This window comes from Solanum lycopersicum, chromosome 1 (genome assembly GCF_036512215.1).
Source record: "Solanum lycopersicum chromosome 1, SLM_r2.1".
Lineage (NCBI taxonomy): Eukaryota > Viridiplantae > Streptophyta > Magnoliopsida > Solanales > Solanaceae > Solanum > Solanum lycopersicum.
Window position 1 is genome coordinate 7,085,864 of NC_090800.1, and position 25,035 is coordinate 7,110,898.

General features: G+C 35.5%; 1 protein-coding gene across 6 annotated transcripts in view; it reads right to left on the reverse strand.

Moving 5' to 3' along the window:
* Positions 1–1,952: 1,952 nt before the first annotated feature.
* LOC101257103 (uncharacterized) overlaps positions 1,953–25,035 on the reverse strand; it is a 33,382-nt gene continuing 10,299 nt past the window's right edge. The window contains exons 3-11 of one of the 6 annotated variants that reach the window (XM_026029827.2): positions 21,721–21,788; positions 21,479–21,567; positions 21,237–21,399; positions 20,188–20,477; positions 11,757–11,961; positions 6,432–6,510; positions 6,258–6,307; positions 2,786–2,943; positions 2,114–2,706 (exon numbers count right to left, since the gene is read on the reverse strand). In XM_026029827.2, coding sequence (XP_025885612.1) covers positions 2,442–2,706; positions 2,786–2,943; positions 6,258–6,307; positions 6,432–6,510; positions 11,757–11,961; positions 20,188–20,477; positions 21,237–21,399; positions 21,479–21,567; positions 21,721–21,788 — 1,367 coding nt within the window. In that variant the 3' untranslated portion in view covers positions 2,114–2,441. Of the gene's footprint in view, positions 2,707–2,785; positions 2,944–6,257; positions 6,308–6,431; positions 6,511–11,756; positions 11,962–20,187; positions 20,478–21,236; positions 21,400–21,478; positions 21,568–21,720; positions 21,789–25,035 lie in introns of all 6 variants that reach the window. The other 5 variants (XM_026029834.2, XM_026029833.2, XM_069296932.1 and 2 more) reach the window with 5 other exon arrangements.

The window sequence follows — 25,035 nt, forward strand, 5'->3', positions numbered from 1 at the left end:
AAATATTTAAGTCTAATAAATATAGATTTAATTAAAGTCTAAATTAATTGATTTGGGCTACATTAGATACCCAATTTGTTAAATCCAATCCAATCTCATTTGAGAGCTCATCTTGGCGCCACGTGTGCAGTTGTGTGGCATGTCAAGTCAAATAAGAAAACCAATAGAATCATGACATGTGTCAAAGATGACAAGCCCGATCCATAAAGCCCAAATGTCATGTCACTTAAATCTGATGACTGAACGGAGTCCTATTCCAATCGGAACTCCTCTATTCTAAAACTATAAATAGGGGTCCTCATAACTCACAAAAGAGACAGAAAATTCTAAAGAAGAAGCTAGAGAAACTCCGTGGTGCATGCGTCATTTAATTCTCTACAAAGCTATAAGTTTAAGAATTCAAGCATTTAAGTTCAAGAATGATCAAGATCAAGACCACCGAATTCAAGAACAAGCTCGAAGCGCTTGAATTCAAATAAAAGTCAAGATAAAGTTCAAGTTCATCATAGATTCAAGAACAAGCTTTAAAGCCTTTGAATTTAGATTTGAAAAGGCGAATTCAGAGGAATTATAGAGATTGTAACACTCGCATTGAAATAATAAAATTGATTGTTGCTATAATTTTCCGTTCTTGATCATTGTTTTCTCGACGCGAATTTTATTGTCTATAGATATTATAAGCAAAAAAATATTACCATTTTTTTTATATGTAATCTTGCAAAACACTACATGGACTGAATGGAATATGGAGTGAAGGTCCACGGGTGGTGGGGAAGAAACTTGTTTTCCCTAATTTTTATTAGAGCCGTCGTTGTCCTCATTTTTTCGAAAGTTCGTTTTTCAAAATATTTTAACTAACCAAACGTAAAAAAAAATTTAAAAAATTAAAAAATATTCTTCGAATTATTTTCCTTCCTACCAAATACTGCAACTGCAATTTTTTTTCCACATTTGAAAGTTGCATATTTATTCTAATACTTGTCTTTGGCATTGCAAAGTTCAATGTTTGTAGCTCTATATCAAAATTGAAGGGACAAAGAAAAAGAGAACTAATCAGTGCGACACCTGACAACTTACTCAAGTAGCCGGTCAGGATAAATATGTGCACAAAAACTGCAGCAGTCATCAAACCTGGACCTAAACAGCAGCAAAAACTGGACCAAAACTGCAATGATATCTCTACGTGAAAATAGCAGCATCCAAAAACAGCAGCCAAATACAGAACATACAAACTTGATCAAAACTGCAACAATATCTCCACGAAAGTTGCTGCACCGGGAACAGGTGCAAAAACTGGACCAGTTACAGTATAAACTACCCCCACGGGAGCAAAACAACGTAAAAACTGAACGATAAAAAAAAAAGCAGGACCAAAACAGAAGCAAAAGATGGGACCAAAATTGGAGAAATACAAAAAAAATACTGGTCCAAAATGTACTATTGAAACCAAGTAAGCTATCATTGTATTTCCAATTTGATTCCAGGACAGTACATTGAATCAAATAAAGATAGCATCCAATTTCACTTCTTCTCTACTGCAATCTCTTGGTCAATGTAAGAGCGGAAAACTTCTTAATTTATTCATACGAATAAGAGTCTGAAAAATATTCCAACTTTAATCGAATTTGCTATTGTGATACTAAATTTTTTATGAGGATTTATTACCTCCCTGAACTATGTAATAGTGTATTTTACAAGTATATATGTGTCCACGTGGACACAATACTATTTATAATTTGACATTTTTTATGTCCACATGGGCAAATGTATATGTTCAAAATACGATATTAAATAGTCTATGAAGGTAATAGATCTTCACGAAAGTTTAGTATGGCAACAACAAATTCGACCAAAGTTGGGATACTTTTCAGACTCTTATACCTTTTCTACGTACTAATTATTTTCTCACCAAAATATGTGAGAATAGCCACTAAACGTCTAAACAAACAAAATTGAAACATCTAAACCAATATATACATGTATTCACAATTGCTAGCTACCTTTTTGGGTGGGAGTAGCATTTGCAAAACTGATTTTGAGTCCTAAAACTAGGCAACTGCAAACACACAAAGCCTAAGGTCATGGATTTTCCCTTTACAAAGAAAAAAATGTGTTTACTAGAAAATCACTCAACTTTATATAGCTAAATGTTGCAAAAATCAATTGAAAGAATTGAAAGGAATGAAAAAAAAACAAGCTTCAAAGCTTCAATTACTTTCAATAATAAGAAGCGCGGATGGCACCAATCCTTCCTTCTTTCTCATGTTGCATCTCAAGAATTGACTCATCTAACTAAGTTTTTGCCTTCCTCTAAAGAATCTTGATGTGTGACCGGAAAAAAAATTGAGCCTTCGGCTTTTTTTTCTTCATAAAAAATTGCCTGTGCATTAGGCTGTGGAACCGAATATATATGCAAGTTTATGGAACTTGGTGGACATGTCTCATCGAACTTCAGTTGAATTATCGAGACCTTCACATCTTGCACTCTCACACAGACACTCGTGAGGATTTGCATAAAAGTAATCTTCTTCTTTGGGTTTGTCCTCGATAACTCTTCGATGAGCTGGTTGCCCGATTCTTCCCTCGTGCGACTGTCGCACAGCAGCTGAAAACTCGGCCCATGAAAGGGTCCGGTTGTGATGCAAGTCCAATAACCCTACCAGAGTTTTCCGATCCAATAGGATGGTTTTCTTATAACCATGATACCTGCAATGGATCTACTCAGGAACACATTCAAGATACACATAAGAAACATTCATAAACAGAAATAGAAGATCGTATGCACCTACGATGACCTTCGATAAGTTTAGCCATGTTGCCATCATAAGTAGGGATAAATATGTTACTAGCAGTTGATACTATGAAATCCAGTGCTGCCATTTGAGATGAATGATTCTGGAACTGCTGCAACTCTTCGGGATCAAGCAACATTTCCTTTTTCACCTGTAACATAAACATAAATCGGAGATATATTAATTGGATGTAATGGTCAAAACGATGAAGATAGAAAGCTAACGATTTACAGTATTGCATGTGAAATAGCTATGTTGGAGTTTGTAGCATTAAACACAGGGAGTATGAAATTGAGAACAATAAACCTACAAATCAAGCAAGCAATCAACTATATGTCAACCCCGAAATAGCTTTGGTCGGTTATATGGATTCTCTGTAATTCATTTGCATTCATCCAAAAATACACCCTATACCAATATTTTTTTTTTATTTCGATGAATGTGGTGTCTAGATTAGCTTGCAGCACCTGCTACATCCCATCAGCATAGGTACCAAGTAACTCTATCCACCGATGATTGGACAAATGAGAAGAAAACACGTGTTTTTCGCCTCCAGTGGGACCTAAAGCTAAAACATGATGATTCTCAACTCATTTCATTGACCACTGGGCTCACTCGTGGGTTCTATTCCTTACACCAATATACAAGCTCTTACCAAAAGTAAAGATTGACTAACATCAGGCCTATTGTAAGTGTAACAATACAACAACATACCTAGTGAAATCCCACAAAGTTGGGTCTGGGGAGTAACTGTATGCAAACCTTACCACTACCTCGTGGAGGTAGAGAGGCATCAAACTCAAGTAAGAGAAGAAGAAAACAATAATAAACAACAAAATAGAGTGATAATCGAAATACAACAAACAACATATAGCAAGAACTAAAACGGTACGACTAGTCCTACAACAGAAACTAAACCTTCACAAGGCAACACTCTATCCCTACTAACCTTCTAACCTTATATGAGACCTCCACTCATCCTATCTAAAGTTATATCCTCGATAATATGAAAGTATCCTGTCTAATCATCTCTCTCCAATAATTTTTCGACCTACCCAACCCCTCCACTAACTAGGGTTGTTCAAAATTGAAACCGAAACTGATAACCCAAACTGAACAAACTTATTGCTTTATTAGTAATGAGTTATAGGGGTTTGATGTTTTTTTCTTAACGGTTTAACCACAACCTGATAGTAAATCAAATAGTTATATTTATACCATTTTTTGTACATAAAGTTGTTGACTTAGGGTTTGGTTTCCTACTTTTATTTTTGGTTGTCCAAAACTCTTGGTTACTCAATGTAAAAGTGTTTGCACTCATGTGCAAGAACTAAAACGGTACGACTAGTCCTACAACAGACACTAAACCTTCACAAGGCAACACTCTATCCCTACTAACCTTCTAACCTTATATGAGACCTCCACTCATCCTATCTAAAGTTATATCCTCGATAATATGAAAGTATCCTGTCTAATCATCTCTCTCCAATAATTTTTCGGCCTACCCAACCCCTCCACTAACTAGGGTTGTTCAAAATCGAAACCGAAACTGATAACCCAAACTGAACAAACTTATTGCTTTATTAGTAATGAGTTATAGGGGTTTGATGTTTTTTTCTTAACGGTTTAACCACAACCTGATAGTAAATCAAATAGTTACATTCATTACCATTTTTTGTACATAAAGTTGTTGACTTAGGGTTTGGTTTCCTACATTTATTTTTGGTTGTCCAAAACTCTTGGTTACTCAATGTAAAAGTGTTTGCTTTTGAGTAAGATGCAATATGTAAACTCATGTGCAAGAACTAAAACGGTACGACTAGTCCTACAACAGACACTAAACCTTCACAAGGCAACACTCTATCCCTACTAACCTTCTAACCTTATATGAGACCTCCACTTATCCTATCTAAAGTTATATCCTCGATAATATGAAAGTATCCTGTCTAATCATCTCTCTCCAATATTTTTTTGACCTACCCAACCCCTCCACTAACTAGGGTTGTTCAAAATCGAAACCGAAACTGATAACCCAAACTGAACAAAGTTATTGCTTTATTAGTAATGAGTTATAGGGGTTTGATGTTTTTCTCTTAACGATTTAACCATAACCTGATAGTAAATCAAACAGTTATATTTATACCATTTTTTGTACATAAAGTTGTTGACTTAGGGTTTGGTTTCCTACTTTTATTTTTAGTTGTCCAAAACTCTTGGTTACTCAATGTAAAAGTGTTTGCTTTTGAGTACGATGCAATATGTAAACTCATATGCATGGTTCATTTGGTTTGTCACCTTGTTTCTAAGTGATTTTCAATGATTTTTTTGTGTCAATCTTAAAGTTGAACCGATAACCGAATCGTTAACGATAAATAACTGATAAACCAATAAAAGATGAGTCTATATCTTAACGATTCTATAACGATTTAGCATGTCTACAAACCGATAACCAATAGACTTCAAAACCGAACCGACCATATGCAACCCTACTGCGAACCCTCTACAACCAATCTCTCACACCTCCTCATAGGGTGTCGGGCACCTCCTCTGTACATGTCCAAACCATTGCAGTTTCGCTTCCCTCATCTGTCCGCCACAGAGGCCACTCCTACCTTCTCCTGGATAACCTCAATCAAGATCATGTCTCTCCTAGTAAGCCCACACCATCTCAACATCTTCATCTCCGCAATATCCATCTTCTGAACATATGAGTTCTTGACTGACCAGCACTCCACCCCATAAAATAAGACGGTCTAACCATCACTATGTAGAACTTACCTTTAAGTTAGAGTGGTACCTTCTTATAAACAGCACTCTAGAGTCAAGCCTCCATTTCATCCATGTCGCCCTAATGTTATGTAACATGCTAATCCTTAATCCTCACTAATTGATATCGCTTATAGGCTTGTTGCCAACTCCTGTGGGCACATAGGTTCGAGATATCAAGAAGTATGGGCTTCCTCCTCTATCCTCCAAACCAGTATTTTGGATGGCGAAAGGCGACAAGTCAAAAAGGGCCTGCCTCGCCTCGCCGCTTGCCTTTTTTAATAAAGGCGCCAATTAATACCAAAAGTTTGAAATTTTAATAGCATATATAAATATTTAAAATCTTAATAGCAATAACATATATTCACCATTGAATTCATTATTTATGAAAAAATAAATACCATATTAATAAGTATAAAATTAAATTAAGTAATAAAGAAATAATTATAGAAGGATTAATTTTTTTAAAAAAAAAATATAGGCAGATTTCAGTGAACAGTGGACACTGCAATAGAACAGAGCACATAGTTCACTACCACTAAAAACAGAGGACTCGGGTCACTACTACATTAACACCGGAAAACAGAGCACAGTGACAGTCTCAGACTCACTACTGAAAAACAGAGTGGAGAAGAAGAAAAGAAGAGAAGAACTAGAAGAGAAGGACTGAAGAAGAAGAAAGGACGTCTCGTCTCATACCTGGCAGCAATCGCGAAGGAGCAGCAGCGCGAAGAAGCTTGACTCTCGATCTCGAAGGGGTTGAGGAGCGCAGGTTGCGAAGGTTAAAATTTGCAAAAAAAAAAAAAAAAAAAAAAAATTGGCTTTTAATTATTAAATTAGGCCCTAAAAACATGGCAAAGCCAGTCGCCTCACCATCGCCTTTTCGTCGCCACAGCTCGCCGTTTTCAAATCGCCTCGCCCCGCTGCAGATAGGCGAGCGCCTTTCACAACACTGATCCAAACAAAAGTACCACGATTTGACATAACCCATACATCAGTTCTTGGGTCTTTGTCGTTGAATCAAAACCATACGTCATATCATCTATTTGGATACTCTAATTCGCATTGATTTTGAGATGTAATAGACCTTGAAATGACAGCTTCCTTTTTATACAATTTTCATATCTACCTTGTCTCCACTTTACCACTTTTCATTTACACAAACGAGTAAATTGGAGGATTTATGTAGAACATAGTGTAATCATCTCAAACTATTTTCTCTTTTTCTTTTTGGTGAAACCATTTAGGCTAAAGTCATAAGCGGCCCCTTGAACTTGTCCTCATCTTTCATTTTGACACTTGAACTTGGGCTTGTTCTCATATACACTTACACTATTCATAAAATAATTCTATCAGACACTTGTGATAACTAGCCAAAAATATGAAGTGTGAGCAATACACTTGTGGAAGAGGTGGCGAAGTGACCAATTACCAGGGACATGAAATTTATGTCAAATTAATTATTAAAAACGAATTATGATTTTTTTTCAAAAAAAAAAGAAAAATAATTTAGACTTAAGCCTAACTAAGCAGCCACCACCGCCGTCTCCATCTACCGCCACCTTCGTCCACAATTTTGACTGTATTATTCCCCTCATGTCTTCTTCCCCATTCCCATTCAGAATGAATGCTATTCACATTTCATTTGATGGTATAAGGCGACTTGAAAGTTAAGCAGTTGGAATAAAGAATCCCGAGGGGAAAATAGAGATGTCTCCTGCATTACTGATAATATGTGGAAGTATTAGGGTGTGTTTGGTATGAAGGAAAATGTTTTCATGATTTTTGACTTATTTTCTCATGTTTGGTTGGTGAGTAGAAAATATTTTTCGGAAAAGATTTTTTAGTGTTTGATTTATGAATGAAAACTATTTTTGAGAAAATATTTCTTTTTTATAGAGAGCAGAAAATAATTTTTGAATTGAAATTGAAAATATTTTTTAAAATCTTAATTTTTTTTGGGGGGGGGGGGGGCAAGGGTTTAGAGGTGATATGGAGTAAAAAAAATAAATATTCGAAATTTAAAAAAAAATTAAAACAAACTTCTATTTTTCGGGGGGGGGGGGGGGGGGGTGTGAAAAAATAAAAATTTTGAAATTGGAAGTACTTTTTATAAAACAAACTTTAAATTTATTTATTTTTTTATTTGGAGGGGGGGTCGAGGGTAGGGGTGGGGTGAAAATAAAATTTTAAAATTGAAAATATTTTTTTGAAAACAAACATTTAATTTTTTTTATTTTTTTCGCGGGGGGGTCGGGGTTAGGGGGGTTAAAAAGTAAAAAAGTTGAAGTTGAAAAATGTTTTTTTTAAAAATAAGCTTTGAATTTATTTGTTCAACAAAAAAATTGTATAGAGGAAAGTTTTGGAAAATGTTTTTGGCGGAATGATCTGGTGGACCCTTATATTTGTATCAATTTGTATTGTGGACTCTTCTACTTAATACTTTGTCAACTGAATCCTTATACTCAACATAACACAACATATTAAACCCCTCTGACAATTAACCATTCTTATGTGGCATTAATATAAATGAGTTGGCAAGAGAGTGTAGTCACACGCCTATAAAGGCAAGTGAACATGATATTTAAAAAGGAAAAAACTCCATCTTCTTCCCCACACTAATTTTTTTTCAGCCACCCCACCCCCAACCCCATTTTTCTTTCTTATCCACACCCTATCATTATCTTCTTTATCGATCTTGACATTGGAACTTTCATGACATCAAATTTCATGGTGATTATTAGTGGAGGGAGAATGCGGCGTTTGTTTCATGGTGGTGCTTGCTCGAAAATTGGGTATTTTTTATTTTGAAAACTACCTATTCAACGACGGAGGTGGAGATGGTGAGTAAGAGAGTATAGGTGGGGCAGCGGCCACTTTCTTTGCTGCAGATTAGGAAGAAAATTGTCGTTACTAAAATCTACAGTCGCTTCAAGCAACCTTTTTTTGGTGGGCGGAGATTTATGTATTCTGATTTTTTTCTGTAAAGATTCTTGAATCTCTGAGTGTTTTGGGGAAGGAAAATTCATGTATAGCTTTGCAAGAATTGGATAAAGAAAAGAATTTCATCTTTTGTAGAAACTTGCCAAACGAGAACACCTAATTTGCAAGATATAGCAGCAGGTGTATATTTATGCTTAAGATGGATGGGAAATGGTGGGAGGTGGGTTTGGATTTGGGGGTGGTGGGGCCGCAGACGGATGAAAAATTGTGGGAGGTGGGTGGGGCGGCAGATGGATGAGAAAGTTGGGTTTGGATTTGGGGGTGGTGGAACGGCAGACAGATGGGAAATGGTGGGAGGTGGGTGGGGCGGCAGATGGATGGGAAATGGTGGATGATGAGAATGGAAGAGTTGAGAAGAAGGTGCAACAAGAACGGAAAAATAACATTTTAAAAAAATATTATTTATTTTTTATATTTAATTTCTGATGTGGCATTAAAAAATGAGTTGGATTACACGTGTATTTGATTGTATTACACGCACCATGTTCCAATGAAATAAGGGTTTAAAATATTGTGTTTTGTTAAGTTTAAGTGTTCACTTGACAAAATCCTAAGTAGAAGGATCCATTTTACAATTCGATACAAGTATAAGGGTCTATCAGACTATTTCGCCAATGTTTTCCTTACGTTTCGAAGGGAAGTCATTTTCCTTGAATTTGAGGAAAATGAGTTGATTTGAAAAACATTTTTTTTATGATAAGGGAAACCCGCAGCCGCTACCCTTTGGGTGCGCACAAGGTAAAACCCCAGCTCCTATGCAACAGCTCGCAAACCACATAGGAGAGGATTTGAAAAATATTTTACCGAACCAAACATGAAAAATTGGAAAACACTTTTCGGAAAATGTTTTCCGTCATACCAAATACACCTTTAATGTAATTTCATGATCATTCGATCTGAATGCTATATGAAGAACATCAACTAGATTACGAAACAAGAAGACACATCAATTCACTTAATGATTGCCTTTGGGTCCGAACTCCATATGGCGAAGGAACATTGTTGTTTTTGAGGTCTTTATCATTTACATGAACCTGTTTTTCATTACATTTGTGGGACTCTGAAGATCTAAGGAGGGAGGGAGATGGAGAGTGATAAGTGTCGAAAGGTGGCGCAATGGTGTGAAAGATAGAAGTTGTGGTCGTGGACTCACATTTTTTCAGGCAAAGAAGGTGGTGTGGTGTAGTGGCGGCGGAAGTAAATTTGAAGAAAAATGACGGTGGTGGTAGAAGAGATCAGGTAGCAAGAAAAAGAAAATATTTGCAAGACAAAATGGAGAAGAACAGAAAAAAAATTGACCAAATAATTATCTCTCACGTGCCCCTTTGAGGTGTTTTAGCCACACAATGTCATGTCAGCAAAAAGTATTTAATAGGACAACTTTAGTATTGTAAGTGTAATAGAAACAAGTCTTCGTTCTAGTGTCAAAACGAAAGATGCGGACAAGTTTAGGGGGTCGCTTAAGACTTTAGCCAAACATTTAACTTCATCATACCCTCTATGTATTTTACATGCATCTTCTACTGAATGTGATCGTCTCTCATCGTACCCAATATCTTTGTAACTGAACACTCATCTTCATATCTATATTTTTATGCATTCAATCTTGTGAATAGAGTTATCATGTGAAAATCCTTCTTCTGTCAGTATAAAAATTCATTAACCATCCTAACGAAATTTAATCTTTGTTAACGAACTAAACACAGATTAAAATTGATTTCTTATCATCATTATCATGTCCCTAATTCATGAACTCTATTCTCCGTTCCAAAGTTTTGCCATGACTTTTTCATAAAACACTCGAACAAAATTAGTCTTTATGGATCTACTAAGCACAAATTCGAATTGATTCTCTATGATGTTCAGGAGTGGCTCAAGGGGAGACTAATGAAGCCTTTGCTTAGGCAACAAAAATATTGAGTGCCCAAAATTTTTAATAAATTATAAACTTTATGATTTTACTTTTGCTTAAATAATATAAAATTTAGATTAAAAAAATTGTTATAGAAAATATTGTCTACTCTTTATAGTAGATATTATTTTAGAATTTTGAATTAAATAACTAACATCTTCACATTAGTAAATAAAATTTTATATAATATTATCCAATAGATTGTATTGCAAGCAAATGACCAACATCTTATTTATCCTTACTAATATAAATATAAGCAATAAGATTATTAAAGCTAAAAAACTTTATGTTTTTCAAGAATACTGTAATATAAACAAAAAACATGGAGAAAAAAAAATGTCTCTTATTAAAAATTGATGTTAGGCTATTAATTTTATCGAGTGACTCTAGATAACGTTTCTAAGGGTAATTTCTATCGTTTATTTCAAAGTTTTATCATTAATAAATATTTTTTTACAACTCTATCTCTCTGCAATATTTCCAAAACTTTATTGGCATGCCAATTGTTAATGTATTAAGCAAATAGGCACAAGTTGAACTTTATAAGTTAGTTAGAAGTAAGTTAAAATATTTCATTAGTTAGTTAGGATTACTAACCACCCTTTCAAGAATGTATGTATTTATATAGATAGAACTACACTTTGTATGATTTAACACAATTAATGAGAATCTGTATTAAGAGCTTGTAGACTCTCAATAATTAGTATTTTGTTCTTAAGAGATTGTGTTTCCTTCTTCATATCTTCTTCTGCTGCTTATTCAAACTCTTCTTCTTCTTTAATTCATTTCTCATAAACTACACCAATTGTATCAGGTTTTTCTAATTATCATACTTTTCTGACTTAACTTTAATATACATAATTTCTCCATCCTTACCAAGGTTTCAATCTATAGAACAATTTATAAAAATATGTTACTTTTTTTAAACGGGTAACTTTGTATTCCTCATCATTAAGGGTTATGCTGGTCACTTCCTAGTTTCATAGAAACTACACAAAAAAAAAGACTCCAAGACTGCTTGTCAAAATAAAGTTTTCAGATCTCTTTAATGTCACAATTTCTATTAAAATTTGCTAAAAATCATTTTTAGTTATAAAATTTTGATTTTCAGAATATCAACGATTATCAATTATATGAGAGCATGCAATTAGGTTGCTAATGAATAATAAGTCGTTTTTATCATAATATAGTCAAATGCGACAATTTTTCTAATATATTTAGTCGTGAGATCTATATTCCTAATAGTCCGGCAAAGGAAAGGAAAAAAAACAATTAACACTTACGATCTTTGGGAAGGCAGTTCTCAGTGTAGCAAGTCTTTGTTCACTACCATAAATATCACCCGACGCAATATAAATCTGCATATTCTTTTCAATACCCAATGCTTGTAGAATCAAAGTTGTCTCCTCCGGTGTGAGGGGACACAAGCCTTGAGATCTCTTCTCATCAGATACAATCTCTTTCTCTTTCCACCATGGAAATGCATACCTGAGCAAACAACGTAAAACAAAACTTTACAATGTAGAAAAAATAAAATGAGGTGTATGAATGTCAAACACAAAGAACGGTACAATACAAGAAAATCAAGTATATGGGAAAATAACCAATAAAAAATTGAAAATCTTCGACAATATAGAAACTTCAAAATCGAATTAAAGGGAAAACAAAAAATTATGAGCAAATAATGTTATTTATGTTTGCATTTCAATTTAGGTCTGCAACCAACTTGTACCACTAGGTAGTCATTGCACACTACTCATAATCAACTTTACCAGTCTACGACTATCACCATGGTGAAACTCTAGGTGATCAGTCCATGTAAATAGTTACAAAAGTAAAAACAAAAAACTGAAAATTAAGATCAAAAATTGATACTAGACATATTCTACAGTAAAGAATTTTTTTTTGGTATCATGCCACTCGTGTGTGTTTTCGAGAGAAAACTTTGGAGGCTATCTCTTGGTGTTCTCCTTTTTTGTTGCCTAGGTTAGGGGAGTTGGGTTAGCCATTATTCGACATCCTCTATTAAAGGGATCTTAAAAGAACATAACAAAAATCAAAAAGTTATTCTTCAATGTCACATGCATTATCTAGTATCATGATATAAATGCACGATAGGGATGTCTGGGCATGGAAGCCGTTCTAAATTAATGTGTGACAAGGAACTATCTAGATAAACGATGTAGCTTGGAGTTGCTATGATGAGCAAGAAATTAAATAACCATTACAACATTAACAACAACACTACACCTTAATCCCAAGTAAGTTGAGGTGGACAATCTCATCCTCACTACACGTCACTCCAATTAAGCTTTTTCTGTGTAATATATAAGAACTTGTCTCTCAAGCATTATAAGTCCTCCACATTTTTCACTCGTGTATAAATGATCAATGAGACTAACTCCTATCAAACATTGGACCCTACATAACGTACTAATAACACTAAAACCTCATTTTTAATTATGGTGGTGTATGCGCCAGTTTGCACAACTCGACTATTATGTCAAGAACCTGTTGAATTTTCCAACATAGGTATCGGGTAACTCCGCCATCAAAGACATAAGCAAGAGTAAAAAGTTATGTAGTGTTTCTTGTATCTGGTATTGGTCTCTAAGTAAAACACACTTTATTGATCATTAGGCCAGAATCCTGACTAAAACTTAATCCCAACTAATTGGTATCACCCATGCAGATTATTTTCTTTCGTTGTGTCCTGCTTTTTTCTAGGTTTAGTGAATTCCAAGCGATCATAGGGTTTCTTTGGATAACTTCCATGTGATTTACATCTCCCTCACTCCAAAGATTGTCAACTGGTAAGAAAGAACAAAAAATGGTGATGCCATCTATCTTGACCAATTTATCAAAACATTGGAAATCCAAACCAGCTTAGAGAATCAGTATTGCTATTTATCCCTTATTTTCGCCACCAAAGAAGGCATACTTGACTAATTTCATTCCTTCCTTGTCAAGGCACCTCCTTGGCATTCGATGCTTCCGTTTTCTCTTTCTATAACATAACCATTCACACCTCTTTCAATCACTAATATGAAAATATCAATCAAAGAATCATCTAAGTATGTCGTCACCCGTTATTGTTTCGACGCGACAGAGTTTATTTGACCCATTCCCTAGTCTCCTGCATTGCTCAAGTAAGAGTGATTTTGTATGGGACCTCTTCCACTTCTTCTCACTCTTTGTTAACACAATTCTCAAAGTAAAGGAGGAAGGGTGGGAAACAAGTACCACATTTCCTGCTAAGATGTCTTCACTCATCATGGTTCCACACCTATAAAACTGGTGCATCTGGAACTCCATGTTGGAGTTAGGATATAAATAAAGTACCTCAAGCTACTCTCTCATATAATCATCTATGTGTGATACTTGCACCTTCTCCTGAATGTAATCCGCACATCCACCTTGACAAATTTATTACTGCGATAGTCATACATCTTATGGATATATGTGGATATTATAGGCCTAACATTCAATTTCATGCAACATTGATGGTCCTACAACAACCCTCTGCTCGAGTACCCCTTCTTCTACTTGAGCCTCAGCAATGCATTTTGGATCTCTTATCTTTTAATTTCATAAGTACCATTATATCATATAACACAACAATTACACTTCATATTTCAACCAAACTATTTTGATTGTGTTGGTAACATCATCACCCATCATACCAAATCTCAAGGACATCAAGCTTTATTATTTGAATTGAGTTGTGATTAAGTATGCAATCCCACCTAATCTCACCTCAATTTCACTATGTTTATGCAATACCCTACAGTTACGCGTTCATTTTTACTTCAACTTATCTTTAAACCCTCAAGGGTGGTTTTGTGTGAAGGATAACACTAAATATTCCTGAGAATAAATTAAAGTGCCGCTTAATGTGTTGCCTCATAGGCAAGTCCATGATAACTTATTACGGGATTGATAATTAATACTGGAATAAGTTATCCCTCCCCATCGGTGGTATAGTAAGTCTAGACTAACTAATCCCAGGATAAATAGACAAATGACAAAGATATCCGTTTAAACCCTTTTTATACATTACTTTTCACAATCATGAAAGGCATTTTTGTAAACTTAACTTGTTCTTAAAAAAATTTATGCAATGCATATTATTTTGAATACGGCAAACCAAACACTCAATAAGAAATAATCTCAACATAACTTATCCCATCGTAACAAATCCCAACATAACTTAACTCATCATAATTAATCCCATCATAACTTATATTGAAACCAAACGACTCTTCTAGGTTAGTTCGATTCATAGATGTCAGAAGAGAAGAGTTTGAGAAAAAACTCAACTTAATTATTCCCACAAGCTATTGGTGTTTAAATAGCTAAGTATACATGTCCTATAAAGGAAAGGAAATCAATACTTTATCACTACAAATCAATATCAAATCAAGCTAGCCTAAATCTATGAGGAAATCAAGCTACCTACTTTATTTACATATGCTATAGAATATTCTTAGGATTCTAACATTCCCCTCTAAGCTGGTGCATACAAATTATATGCACCAAGCTTGTTACATATATAACTTGTTTTGGGACCAGCTAGGGACTTGGTGAATATGTTCGTAAACTGATCACTTGACTGCACGAACCTTGTGACTATGTCTCCTGAAAGTACCTTTTCTCTAACAAAATAACAGTCAATCTTTAAATGTTTAGTCCTCTCGTGAAATACTGGATTTGATGCAATGTGAAGTGCAGCTTGATTATCCCACACAAGTCCCATTCCTTTAGTATCTCCAAATTTCAACTCATTCAGTAGATGCTTGATCCATATGAGTTCACGTGTTGCCACCACATAGCCCGATATCTTGCTTCTGCACTAAATCTAGCAACCACATTTTATTTCTTACTTTCCCAAGAAGTACCTCAGCCGACCAAGATCCCTAGTATGAAAGTGGAAAAGGTGATGTTTCAATTTGGTAATTCCCTCATCATCATTGCCAGTGATAACTATGTCATCAACATACCTACCAAATAAATACATGCACAAATGCAGAGTGAGAATTAAACACCAAATGATCGACTAAACTTCGTACCATGCCAAACTCCCGAATAACCATGCTAAACTCACCAAAGCATGCTCGAGAAGACTGCTTTAGGCATAAAGTGCTTGTCATAGTATGCAAACCATGTTACCATACTCCCCCGAGCAACAAAACCAGGTGGTTGCTCCATATATACCTTATCTTTGAGATCTCCATGAAGAAAGGCATTTTTAATATCCAACTAGCAAAGAGGCCAATGACGAAACACAACCATCGAGAAAAAGAGACGGACTAAAGCAATCTTGGCTACTGGAGAGAAAGTATCACCATAGGTGACCAATCTGTCCATCAGGCCCAACCTTCACTGCATACACCCACCGAGAAGAAGTAGAGGAACAAGCTCCCAAGTACCACTAGAGTGTAAGGCAGACAATTCTTTGATCATAGCTTGTTGCCAGCCTGGATGAGAAAGGGTTTCACCTATAGTCTTAGGAATAGACACAAATGATAGTGGTGATACAAACGCAAAATAGGTTGGTGATAAACGATGATAGCTCAAACAAGTATAGAAAGGATGAGGGTTACGAGTAGAGCGATTACCTTTTCGAGTGAAAATGGAAGAACTCTGTGTAGACAAGTTCTCAGCAGGCAAAGATTCTAGCGGAGGGCGCGAATCATTTGGGCGCACACAATGATGATAGATTAATAATGGTGGAGGTGCAGAGCAGGTAGATCGAGTCATAGGAGATGATATGGAAGGATAAAAAATGGTGGGATCCCCAAAAGATGGAACTGGTAGAACCTCAGAAATGTCTAATTATTAAGCAAAAGAGGATGTAATGTAGGTCTGACCTTCAAAAAAAATTAAAATCAGTTGACATGAGGTATCGCTGAAGGTCAAGTGAGAAGCATTGATATCCTTTTTGTGCCCTTGAAAAACCGAGAAAGACACATTTAAGAGCACGAGGAGCGAATTTGTCTTTTCCTAGAGTGAAATATGGACAAAACATATGCTCCGAAAGAAGCGTGGTGGAAGAGAGAATAGGGTTGACTTGGGAGACAAAACAGAGTGAGGTACCTGATTATGAATAGCAGAGGAAGGCATACAGTGAATCAGATAACAAGAGGTGAGCACTGCGTCCCCCCAAAATCGCACTGGAACCTTTGCTTGTATGAGAGAGTGTGTGCAGTCTTAACAATATGCCTGTTTTATCTCTCTCCAATCCATTTTGTTGTGTAGTGTAAAGACAAGATGTCTGATGAAGTATTCCATGGGAAGACATAAATTGTTTAAATTGAGATGATAAATATTCACATGCATTATCACTACGAAAAATGCGAATAGAAACACCAAATTGGTTTTTTCTTTCAACACAAAAAGTTTGAAATATGGAAAATAATTCAGAACGATCTTTTATTAAGAACATCCAAGTGCACCTTGAGTAATCATCAATGGAAGTACAAAGTACTTCAATGTAGAACTGACTCTACTAGGACCCCAAATATCATAATGAACTAAATGAAAACGAGACTCTACACGATTATTAAGACTACGCGGAAAAGTAGCTTAGGTGTGCTTCCCCAATTGACATGACTCACAATCTAATTTATACAATTTGGACAAGCTAGGTACCATCTTTGAAGTTTGGATAAACTAGGATGTCCCAATTGTCTGTGGATTAAATCTGAAGAGTCTGAGATTGAATAAACGGTAGTGGATTCGCCAATCATCCTTCCCGTACTGAGGTCCTACATGACAAAGAAGTCACTATAAAATGAGACAAACAATTTAAAGTCTTAGTCAAACGGCTTATTGACAAGAAGCTAGAGGGACAACCAGAAAAAAAAAGAACATTATTTAGAGTCAAGGAAGGTAAAGGATTGTCTTGACCGACTCCGGCTGCCATAGTCTGAGAACCATTAGCTGATGTAACAGAGGGAAGGGCTTCCCACTAAGAGTTATATTAGACAATGAAAATTTGTTACCAGAAATATGGTCGCAAGCACCTGAGTCCATAACCCAAGGGCCAAGTTAGGTGGACTGTGAGATATAACCAATAGGATTACCAACTTGGGATTACCAACTTGGGCAACAGAAGCTATTGATGAAGATGTATGCTTACTCACCAGATATTGAAGAAAGTCATTATATTCCACCTCATACAAAAAGAACAATTGATTGGTGGGATTACCAGTGTTTTTAGTTTGAGCAACATGAGCATTCTATGGTTTACCATGTAGAGAGTAGCACACTCACGGGTATGACCCAGTTTGTTGCAATAACCACATCTTGGCCGTTGTTTCCCATGCCGGCCTCCATGATGATTTTCGATCTAAAATGCAGCTTGAGATGCTAAGACAGAAGAATCTGCAGGTGGTACTGGATGACTAGACAACATAGGTGGTGCAGTTAGTCATAACAATTGAGCAAACAGGTCATCCACAACAAGAATAGTAGAGCTAGCCAAAATTTGCTCTCGCACTGAATCAAATATCAGATGGAAGTCCAGCAAGTGTAATAACTAGAAAAATCTTCTGACGCTGCTCTAATTGCTTTTCAACATTTGGAGTAACGGGCATTAACTCATTAAATTCCTCCATAACTGCCTGAACATAAGTTGACATATCCCAAGTCCAGCTTTTTAAAATTAGTCTCCGAGAAATCACATTATAAAAGCAGGATATGTCATTTGTGTATAGCCCACGAGCCTTTTCCCAAACTAAGAAGCAAGTTTGGAATGGTCGAAACAATGGCATAAACTTTGAATCAATAGATTTCCATAACAGACTATACAGATCCCTATCTTTTTCAGTAATATCCTTGGCCTGTGTAACCAAGTGATCCTGAACACCTTGTCCCTTGCCCCACAATTGAACAGAGGAGGACCAAGATAAATAGTTTGCACTAACTGTCAAAGGTTCTGTGGTGATGCCATGGTTTGGGCTGGTGGAACTCGCAGATTTAGTGCTAAACATATCGAATCCGAGAGACATGAAAAACAGATTTATTAGTGTTCAAAAATAAAGTAAATTCTGGCAGAAAAAAAAAAACTGAAGAACAGATCTGCTTGCTGTCTTGCCGGAAAAAAGTTGCTGGAAAAAAGGAACTGCCAGAAAAGTGGCTGAAAAACACAACCTGCAAGGATTCCGATCGTAATGGTGGTACTGGTATATGCACAATACCCCTGGAGAGTGTCGGAATCGCAGAACAGTGGAGGTTTTTTTGCTGGAAAAAAAAATTTCAGCAATTTTGTTCTCTTATTATTCTTGCTTTCTCACTAAAGAAGCCCTGATACCATGTGAGAAGAGAAGAGTTTGAGAGAGAACTCACCTTGATTATTCCCAAAAGCTATTGGGGTTTAGATAGCTAAGTATACATGTCCTAAAAAGGAAAGGAAATCAATACCTAATCACGAGTAAATCTAGAAGGAAATCAAGCTACCTACTATATTTACATATGCTATAGAATATTCTTAGGATTCTAAGAATAGAGTAAGTTATCTCGAAATTATTGTCCTCGGATTTTAATCCTATTACTAGTTTATCCCAGCTGGGAGGTAGGATAAAATAAGACCAAGTTCGACAGTAATAGGTGGGATATCGAACACTAAGTTTGGGATATATCTTCAGCCAAAGTGTGAGAAATATAAGGGAAGAATATTATTGAATTGTTGTGTCTACATTATCACATTGAGACCCTATTTATAGACACTAGAATACTATCCTTTACAAAGTAGGATACTATTTACTATTCCTATTTCTATTTGTATTCCTATTCCTATTCTAAATAGGATTGTATAAACCTATTCATGTTCTAACACAAACAAAGTACAAATTTAATCTCAATCCTAATACTAGAGTAACCTACCTTATCCCAACAATGACCCCTTACTCTCTCAAAGTACTTCTCTATAGTTCAAGCTTTTGGTTGACACAATCACTAGTTTTGTCATAAACATAATATCATCTGCAAATAGCATACACCAAGCCCCAAGGGACCTCCAAAATAATGCTAGTTAACTCATCCAGACCAAGATAAAAAGGTATGTACTCAATGTCGATCCCTAGTGTAAACCCACGGTTATGAGAAATAACTTTGCATCTAATACTATGCTCTCACACCAGTGACAGTTCATTCCTACATATTCCTTCATGGTATTTATATATTTAATATGAATTCTTTTCTTCTTAAATGCTGGCAAAACACCCATCAAAGAACTCTTTCTTGGCACCCTATCATACACTTTCTCTAGGCCACCTGTGTACATTTTTATTCTTCTGATGTTAAATTTCCATCAATGTTCTTAGTAAGAGTGTTGCCTTCACGGATGGTGTAGATCTAACAATAATAAGTCCAAACTGATTTTGGCACTCTTTCAGTGTCCCTTGTCTATGCCGTATCACTTTTTATGGAGTTTCAAATTAGATAATCATTAGTTTATCCAAAAAGAAAAGAAAGATAAAAGCCTATGGACCTAAGTAGGTAAGAGAGAAAACACATTCTTTAGACAATCCTTGTGGTGTCAGATTTTACTAATCTCATCATGACTTGAGCATGACCAAATCAATGATGTTACTTGAACATCATCATATACTAACATTGAATTCAACTATTAAACCTATATAAACGTTACTATCCTAAGCAAAGATACATGAGTGTAATGTAAATACAAAATGCTACTTCAATTGTTATCACCTTAACTGTTTGAGCTCCTCTGCTTCCTCCTCTGTGCAGCCTTCAGTGCAACCAGAGAAAGCCAACATATCCATCTCATACCGTAAATGCAATGCTACAAATGGTCCTCTCTGCTGAAGCATATGGACTAACTTTTGTCCCAATGCCTCAATCTTCTGTGTGAATTTCAGAGCGTGAAAATTGACCTGACATCTAAGTCTCTGAAGCTCAAGAGGGATCCCGTTATTTGCTAGCCTAGTATCTGTCCTGTTGAAGTTTACAACCTGATGCTTGCTGAAGAGAGGCAGTATCTGTTAATACATATAAAACGCATTATAGTAGGATCTTTTACCGTTAAATAACATGTAAATGTTCAGTGTGTGACAGAAGGAATATCAGTAATCAAGGCTACTGATATTTAATGACTACGAATTCATCGTTCGACTACATACTGATTAATGTCAAAGTAGTATACACACATAGCAACAACATCACTTAGTCAAAACTTGTGAAGTGAAAGTACTTGTACAGAAGCCAGCTTGGCTTAACTGATAAGTTTTAGGTGAATTTTGATAAGTAAGCAGTTATGAATTACGTGCTAGAAGTGATGAAACAGAACATAAGTAGTCAATATACTTGGAAAAAAACTGCTGATAAGCTAGTCTTTTGTTAAAATGCCCTTAAAATTTTTACCAATAATTAAAAATTTAAATGTATCGTTGCAAAGAAGAGAAACGATAGATATGGGGTGAAGAAGAAGTCCTGGGTTGGTCAAACTAAGAGTGCTTATAAGTTGAAAAGCCATAAGTTGGAGATGACCATCTTAGAGCTTATGATTAATTTTGGCTTATACGCACTTAGTATTTACCAAAAGCGTAGACAAGCCAAAAATTCGTTATAAATCAGTTTAACCAGCTTGTCAGCTTAGCCAAACGCCCTTGGTCTTCTAAATGATGACAAATAATATTGTTGCACAACCATGAAGAACAACTAGTTCGGTAAGGTCAATCATGCATCTACCAGTTAACAAATTATATGATAATAACGTACTCCAGAACAAATAGACCAACCTGTTGCAAGTAGTACTTTTCACTTGACCAACTAACAGGAGGCATTACTACTGGATGGTATCCATAGCTCCTTGCAACTTTCTTTGGCAGTCTCTTTATTATGTTGACTTCATCTCTTAATGAATCAATGAAGTGTCTCACATCAAAAATATCCTCAAAATTGCTGCCAAGATATGCTGCAGTTATTATAAATCACTAAGCAACAGGACAAAGGAAACAGCAGTACATAACACCAGAATTACCTAGGATCTGCCCAGAATGATGATTTATCAAGCTCTGGGACAACCAGCGTTAAATTTAAAAGCCGTGCAACAGTCACCATGTCACAAATCTACATTCAAATTGGCTGAATTTATCAGGTTAGGAGTTTGTATCAAAATTTTGTGGGTCTAATTCAATTTGAATGCACTTGTACAATTTCCAACTTCCTCAACGCCAAAAAGAGAAAATTGATATAAAAAGAAAAAGCGGGAAAAAGACCAACCGCCGCACGCATTTGGTTCAAACCACCATTGCAGGACACTTGAAGAAACCCATTACTTGTATAATTTCCTGCATGGCATGAGAAATTAATGGAGTTATGACTCAAAAGTTGTATAGTTCCGACTCATTGTAATGTATAGCAGAAGCAGAGTTTGGATTTGCAAAGAAGAATTCAAAGGTTTCCTCTTTTCATGAATGCTACACTTATAAGATGAGTAATAGCATTTTCATGAAAACATGGTATGTTGGCGCACTAGCAAAATAAACTGATTAAGATAATACACTTCTTCATATTCATTTTATTAAAGAATGACAAAAGTCCCACATTGGTGGTTATAAAAGCTCTAACCTGCACTACCTCCACTAGCAAAATAAACTGATTAAGATAATACACTTCTAATATTTTTTAAAAAAAGAATCATGCGGATCACGGGTTTGGGATAAAAATCTTTTAACCTAAACCTGAAACACTAAAGTGGATTTAAAGTGTTAGAATAGTAATAGGTATATGCAATCCTACTTAGAATAGAAATAGGAATAGGAATAGATATAGGAATAATATATAGATCCTACTTAGAAAGGGATTGTATTGCAGTGTGCTAGTTGGAGAAGGTTTCTATTGTAGTGTCTATAAATACGGTCTCTCTATAGTAATGTAAACAACAAAAAATTCAGTAATATTCTTCTCTTATATTTCTCACATGGTATCAGAGCCTCTACAATCTTGGTAAACAATCAAAGAGCTTTCGCTACCGTCGGGTGGCTATTATCCATATATGTCGTCCGTCCTACCAATGATTATGTTAGCAAAAGTTGGGTGATGTATGTTTCTGGTGACTATTTTCTCATATCTAATTTGTATAGCACCTTGCATCATTTCGGTGACTGCTTTTTCATATTTAATTTGTGTAGCATTGTGCCATCATTTCGGTGACTACTTTATCATATTTAATTTGTGTAGCACCATGCATGCCATCCTTCTGATGACTACCTTTTTTTTGCATATCTTATTTGTGTAGCACCGTGCATCTCCGGACTACTTTTCATATATTTATTTTGCGTAGTACCATGGGATTTTTTCCGAACCACTTTCTCATATCTGAGTTGCATAGCACCGTGTGTCTTTTCGATGACTCCTCAGATTTGATTTCCGTAGTTTCATTCGTCTTTCCGGTGACCCCTTAAATCTGATATGCATAGGATTGTGTCATCATTCCAATCCTACCTATATAATTTCTCTTTTTCACTAGGGTCGTGCCACCTTTCCGATCCTACCCATATTATTTCTCTTTTTCAATGGGGTCGTTCCATCAATTTGAACTATCCTGTATAATTTCTATTTTCTAGTTGGGTCGTGACATCATTCTGACCCTACCCGTATAATTTTATTTCTTAGATTGTGACCATTTTTAGCCATCAAATCTAATACTCCGACATATGAGCATGTTTTGGCCTGTTTTTCAGTGACTTTTTCAATATTGACTCATATATTGATTCCAACATGATCCATACACTTTATACTAGATTTTGAGCACTTTCGCCAATAGCCTGTGTTATCAAAGGCAAAAAGCACAAAAAAAGCTCTAAGGTCCGTGGGGACTTTAAGCGTAAAGCGCAAATAAAGCGTGGGCTTTGATAAAAAGGGCGCAAAGGAAGAAAAAATACAAATGTATATGTTTAGTCCAAGACTAATAGTTATAAACATAAATGATAAATATATGACAAAAAAGTGAAAAAAAGTTATGATAAGTGAAATATAAATTGTTTAGTGTCGCTTCTTCATAAGAGGTTCATTAGAAAGGAAAAGCTTTCCTTAGAACCTTGATGACAACACTAAAGCGCACATAAAGCGAGGCAAAACACTCAACATTTTTTGAGCCTCGCTTCAGGGCTTAAGCGCGCCTTTGATAACACTGCTGACAGCTAATTGTGAAGAAGTCTATATGGAGCAACCACCCAATTTTGTTGCTCAGGGGGAGTTTAGTAATCTTGTATGTAGATTGTATTAGCCACTCTATGGTCTGAAATAGCTTGTGCAAGCTTGGTTTGGAAGGTCAACACTGTAATTTATCTCTCTGTGTTTTATCAGCATTATGCATCAAATCCAGTATTTCATGAGAAGACTAAGCACATTGAGATTGAATGTCAATTTTGTGAAGTCGAGTGATCAACTTGCAAATATCTCACCAAGCTCCTCATTCGTCCTTGTATTAATTCTATTTTGTAACAAGCTAGATATATATGATTTGTATACACTAGCTTGAGGGGGAGTGTTAGAATAATAATAGGTATATACAATCCTACTTAGAATAGAAATAGGAGTAGGAATAGTAATAGGAATAATATATAGGTCCTACTTAGAAAGGGATTGTATTGCAGTGTTCCTAGTTGGAAAAGGTGTCTATTGTAGTGTCCATAAATACGGTCTCTCTGTAATAATGTAAACAACAAAAAATTCAATAATATTCTTCCCTTATATTTCTCACATAAAGAAACTCTTATAATGAATAGCTGAAGTAGACAAAACAAAACTAGATGAAATAAGATTTAGAGGAAGTGGAGCATATATATTCATCAAGATATCTGAGGAGAGTATAATGAAGTTCATCAGTTTTCAAATTCAAGAACCAGTCTTTGTGTAACAACAGACTGTTTTTTGTTCTTACACCATTCCGTTGTTTCATTTTTTTTTTTACAAGTTTTTGATAGGAAAAAGAACAATATATTTACACAAACTAAACAGAATTCACTATCCTAACACTACCCAAGAAGGGAAAAAGAAAAAAAATGAATTTTTACAAAAGTATGCAAGTACAGCTAATGACTAGTATGTAGTAGATTACATAGTTGCCTCTCAAAGGTACATCATAATTTGGATTGACAAGGATAATGTATCATGTATCAATGATGCTTTTCTTTGATAGCATAAACTATCAAATTCATTCCATAAACGCTTTCTTTTTAAAAAAGGAACAGCCAATTATGAGTGCAGGTTTATGCCGTGTGGGTTTATGTGGGGCAGGGCGGTGGGTTGAATATAGAAATTATGCTATCTGAGGCGGGTAGAACTCTTTGCAGGTTTTCCCCGCAACCACACCGCACCGTTTTCCATCCCTAGTAATTTCTAATTCAGAGGAATGAGGATGATATTCAAATTGTTATTTGATATACATTGAGTCATGGTAGCTAAGGCTATTTAAAAATGTGGGGAGAATTATGAAGATCAAATAATATATAAAACATGAACTGAACATACATTTATAATTGGGACAAATATCATACTAAACCAGGGAATATGTATATAATACATTAGTTG